The sequence below is a fragment of the Herpailurus yagouaroundi genome, unplaced genomic scaffold (assembly GCF_014898765.1).
Source record: "Herpailurus yagouaroundi ecotype Mexico unplaced genomic scaffold, PumYag 142, whole genome shotgun sequence".
NCBI lineage: Eukaryota > Metazoa > Chordata > Mammalia > Carnivora > Felidae > Herpailurus > Herpailurus yagouaroundi.
Window position 1 is genome coordinate 48,723,189 of NW_024412397.1, and position 5,518 is coordinate 48,728,706.

Here is a 5,518-nt window from a genome sequence, read left to right on the forward strand (position 1 = left end):
TTTCTTTCTTTCTTTCTTTCTTTCTTTCTTTCTTTCTTTCTTTCTTTCAGAAAGAGAGAGAGAGAGGGAGAGAGAGAACGCTCAGGGGAGAGGGGCAGAGGGAGAGAGAAAGAGAATCCCAAACAGGCTCCACACTCAGCAGCCGAGCTCAAACCCACAACATTGGGATCATGACCTGAGCTGAAATCAAGAGTCAGACACTCAACGAACTGAGCCACCAAGGTGTCCCTCCCTGGTAGTTTCTAAAATTTAGTATCTATTGAGAAGATGAGAGTTTTCCTTTTCTAGCCAAGTTTCTTCATCCAGACCCGATTATATCTTAAGGTTTCTGGAATCCAGTGTCGTCCACTGTAGGAAAGCAATGAGAGGATGCTTCCACTTGTTTCTATGGGAACCAAGGAGAAAATCACTCCTGCCTTTCAGGTTGAAAGGCTCTGGGAAAGATCACATTACCTGTGCCTCCCCGGGGCAGTGTCTGGTTGGGTGCATAGCCCCAAGGTAGATGGTCATGACTGTGAAGTTACTCACTTGTGTTCTGCCACAGTGGCTGGGCTCATTGATCCCTGTCACACACGCGCACATGCACACATGCATACAAACATACACGCATACACACACACTTAAGAAACAAGCTTCAGAGTGATCAGTGGTCCTTAGGCCACAGTTCTTCTGGCTTCTCCCACTTGGGTAAGAACCTACCACTTTAACACTTCCAGGTAAGTCATGGAGGGAGGACTTTCTCTTCACTGTGCCTGGGAGAGTGTAGTGTTCGCTTCATCCATGCTCCAAGCGCTGGGGTGAAGAGTGTCTTTATATGAAAACTATGTATTCGCCACAGAGTGATATGATGAATTTGCTCATGTTACACAATGATTTGCCTACCAGTCTTTGAGTAGGCTTGTAAAAATGGATGGGAGGAGAGGATGCTAAAATGTGTGTCTCAGGGTATCACTGATCGGTTGAAGATTTGGAATCAGGCTGTTTCTTGCTCCTATGTCCTATTTTAAGGAATATTTTGAGCCCGTTTGAGTGAATTAATTTGATTCTTTCCTGCACTGGTAGCTTTCTGGTCTGGGGTGCTTTACTTTGTAGCCGGAACTCTTCCAGAATTCCTCCCTGTGTGAATAAATGCCCGTGTTACCAAGCATGTTAGTTCCTTGAGGCTGCTGTAACAAATTACCACCAATTAGGTGGCTTAAAATAACAGAATTTCTACTTTTAGGATTCTGGAGGACAGAAAATTCAAGGTGTGTCTGCAGAACCACACCCCCTCTGGAGGCCACAGGGAGAACCCATTCTTTACCTCTTCCAGCCTCTGGTAGCAGCAGGCATTCCTTGACTTAGGGCCACATCTCTGCCTCTGGGGCCATATTGCCTCTTCCTCTCCTCCGTGTCAAATGTGTCTTTGCCTCACTGTTTTAAGACAGTTGTCACTGGATTTAGGGCCCACCAGGCTAAGCCAGGATAAGTGCCTCCTCTCAAAAATCCTTAAGTTAATCACATCTCATGCCACATAAGGTAATAGTCACAAGTTCCAGAAATTAGGATAGGGACCTATCTTTTGGGTCCACCATTCATCCCATTGCACCAACAATACATTCTCCTTTCGTGTTCTCACTTCTCTGAACAAGGAATATAATCAGTCCAAATATAGCCACCTCCTAGGCTAGAAGGCTTATATACAAGGGTATAGTGTTGTCTTGTTTGCAAATGTGTAAGTCACGTGTAATGTAACTAAATATCTTAAAACCAGCCTCTTGCTCTCTCCCAGTCAGGTACAACTGCCCTGTTCTTTGCTGCCCAGCAAGGACATAATGATGTCGTGAGATTTCTCTTTGAATTTGGAGCATCTACTGAATGTAGGACCAAAGTAAGAGAACTTTCTTGATTTCATACCCTGTTGAAGAATTTCAGTAGTCATGAATATTTGTTTCTCTTCATCCATAGTATGAATTTGTGCTTCCCTTTTTACAAGATTTTCAAGCCCAAGAAGGTTGGGTTTCACAAAGTTACTTGTCATGGTTCAAAGGTAGTCCTAGGGATTCAATATAAAACATGACATTTTCACTCTGGGCTCACAACTGGAGAATTTTATGGGGAGCTATTTACATTCTGTCTTGCACTGGTAGCTTTCTACTTTGGGACACTAAATTTTGTTAGCAGAGTGGATAACAGCAAGGGCTTCATAACTTTCCCTGTTTTCATGTGCTTTTCTTCACTTCAAGGTTAATCCCAGTGCTATGATAGGAGCTGTTGAAGTATTAAGCCAATGTTAGTGAATCTGAGAGATTTCTAAGAAGGGTGATTTGACAAGCAGTTTACTTTCTGAGATGTCCTCATTGAAATATATAATACATGATTACAGTCGATACAGTCAGGCAAGGAAATGTGGTTCTTCCTTTAAAGAAGTCATTGATTCCTCACGTTTGACACATGAATGAGAAAACCGAGGTTGCTGAAAGATCAATTTCGTGTTCACAATATGATTTTACAAGATAACGGTGTATAGTAGGAGAATTGAACTGCTTTAACATTTTTGTAATTGTCAACTTATTTCCAGCCTAATCATAACCAAAAAATTCCTGGAAATTTGCCTTACTTGGGATCTTTTAGGCTTACTTAATCCATTGTAGGTGATATTTTGGTATCAGGGGAGTTTCCAGTGAGTTCTTCTTTTTCTGCTAAGATGCTGTGAATTTCTGTTGGATGTGAATTTCAAATAGGCTCAGTCTGTTCTGAAACCTGCTATTGCACTGTGCACGTACCTCCAAACATGCTGAATATAATATACAATAACCCAAAATATATGTGTTGCATATATTTTTATATTAATTATCTTTTTATTTTTCATTGTAAAAGTCAGACAACTAAGAATAGAAAGTGAAGTCCTACAAATGGAAGTCTCAACTCTTTGAAGTCAGAACGATCATGCACAGCCATATGGCTGCTTCAGTTTTCTTGGTTAACAAGTTAATGCTGGCTTGAAGCCTTTGTCTGTGAGCCAGTTTGTGCTGTCCCAGAAATCCACGGAACACGGGGCCCAGAGCACAATTCCAAATGTTTCCATTAGGTCAGCTGTAGGCATCCGAGAATTTCCATGGGAAGAAGAGAATGTCCAGAGGCTTTGAGTTTTCATATGATCCTGTCATCAGAACTGCCTTTGCTTCCACAGTTGTTCTCATCATTATTGAATCTGTACCCCCCAAAATGTGTCTTTAAAAATAAAAGGTACCAGCTCTTCTATAACAATCACCCTATTTTAGCTCTTCTCTTACCACATGAGGCAAAGAGAAAATTAACAGAACAAAAGTTGGAAATGTTGGTGCTCATTGCTGCTAGTAAGCAAGTTCTTGTTGCCCACCCGCTCCACCCACAGCCACCCCCACCACCAGCCTCAACCCTTCAGTCTCCTACCTCCATTCTCCACCCTTCAAATCACAGCTCGAGGGCCCTGCCCCACCCCCAACAGCCTGTGAACAATGGAGCTCCTACAACAGTGTTTCTCTACTGAGGCCCACCTGCCACTTGCACATCACAGTGCCCTCATGTGACTGGTCAGAAAGCCTATTTCTGGGCCTCACCCAGACCTACCGAATCAGACCCTGTGAGGGTGGAAGTGTGAGGGCAGGCATTTTGGATAAACACTCTATGCCCAAATTTAGAAACCACACTATCTTTAGTTATGATTTGTATTTCAGAACCAGGTGACATGTTCTTGCATTGTTTATAGTTAGCTCAGATGTCCACCTACTAATTCACAGAGCCAAACAAACAGCTCACCAATTGTATCTGTGCTGCCGAAGTGAGCACACAGCGCATCAAGTGGAGATAGGAGAAGATAATGCCTTAGCTGTAGCACCTGAGGAAAACCATTAAAGGTTTCAGTTGACCACAAACTCAATGAGTCAGTAGCGCGATGCGGTTGACATAAAAGCTAATTCTAATTTAGGCTGTAGAGATAAAAGTGGAGAGGATGGAACAAAGGAATGTCCCATTCCACATCAGACCGCATCTACTTTTTGGTGCTCTGATTCATTCTAGGGCCGACTTTTTAAAAGAGATCTAGACAAGCTGGCACATGTTCAAAAGAAATGCTAAGTAGGATGGTGAGAAGCACGTGGGATATGCTATAGTTATCCACTCTTAATGGATGCTGACCTTGTCCCTTGAAGGCAAGGGCCGCAGAAGTTTACTCCATAAATCACCTTAATCTCAGAGGCCCACAGCTGGGGGGAACCACAGGGAGAAGTCAACATTTGTCAAGCAGCTCTCTAGCCAGAAGCCACAGGAGACTGTTCAGGAAATTCCAAGACAGAACTGATTGGTACAGACTTTCTGTTCTTTGTTTCTTTTATTGAGATGCAAATAGGTTCTTCTGCATTTGACCCGGGAACACTCATAATAACATAGTCCGATAACTGTAATATATCTCAGGTCATCCACGTGTACAACCTAATGATGTATTTAGGATGAACCCGGTCATGATTAGAAAGAAAGAGATAAAAGAGGAAAAGTGACTTCGTTGTTATCTACAGGAAATGTCTTTTCCAAAGCCCTCACCATGTCAGGAGTACCTGCTTGGTAAATAGGTGCCTGCACTGATTCTAGTGTGTTTACACCTTGCAGGATGGGGGCACTGCCCTGTTGGCCGCCAGTCAGTATGGGCACATGCAGGTGGTTGAGACCCTGCTGAAGCACGGAGCCAATATCCACGACCAACTTTATGTGAGTGCATTTTCAGCGGGACACTGGGTGGACCCTTGCCCATCCTCTCATCACACGTACTACTGCAGTCAAAATTTGGATACCAGAAATGCCAACTTCAAAAGTATTTTGGGGGCACCTGGGTGGCTCAGTTGGTTGGGTGTCCGACTCTTGATCACAGCTCAGGTCTTGATCTCAGGGTCATGAGCTCAAGCCCCGTGATGGGCTCACCCTAGGCGTGGAGCCTACTTAAAAAAAAAAAATTTTTTTTTAATGAACAGTAGGACTTTAATCTGAAACATCAAAGGAAAAAATGTACAGTTAACCAGATGAGCTTTTTCTGTGTAGAAACATAATCTTGTTTACCCATCTTGGTTATACCCTTTTAAATCTCTTTTACATATGAGATATTTCATATAACTTATGCAATTAGGATCTTCAAAAATCATATGACCCTTGCTTATTCATAACATAACAAGGCCAGCATTGGACTTGCTGAAAACCAAAATAATGCTCCTGTTGTAGAGTTATCTAGGAGGAAAGCACAAATAAAGGAGAAATCAAATTATTTGGAAGGCGAGTGAGTGTGGGTAGTTGAAAACCTGTGAAGTGCATGCACACCGTTGACCTTTGAAAGGTAGCTACTGCTAGTGTGGGTCTGTTTGCAGCGAATTGGCAATTAGCACATTACCCAAAGGCTCTTTTAATTGTCACTGTAATTCCACAGGATTTATGGTGAATGTTATTCTGCTTTTGGACAAAATATGTGTGTGTGTGTGTGTGTGTGTGTGTGTGTGTGTGTGTGTGTGTGTGT

The 5,518-nt window shown here is 42.7% G+C and overlaps 1 protein-coding gene across 1 annotated transcript in view; it reads left to right on the forward strand.

Annotated features, from left to right (window-relative positions):
• The window catches only part of ANKRD29 (ankyrin repeat domain 29), a 54,485-nt gene that overhangs the window by 24,210 nt on the left and 24,757 nt on the right, over window positions 1–5,518 (forward strand). The window contains exons 4-5 of the mRNA XM_040479223.1: window positions 1,772–1,870; window positions 4,627–4,725. Of these exons, the coding sequence (XP_040335157.1) occupies window positions 1,772–1,870; window positions 4,627–4,725 (198 nt within the window). The remainder of the gene's footprint in view (window positions 1–1,771; window positions 1,871–4,626; window positions 4,726–5,518) is intronic.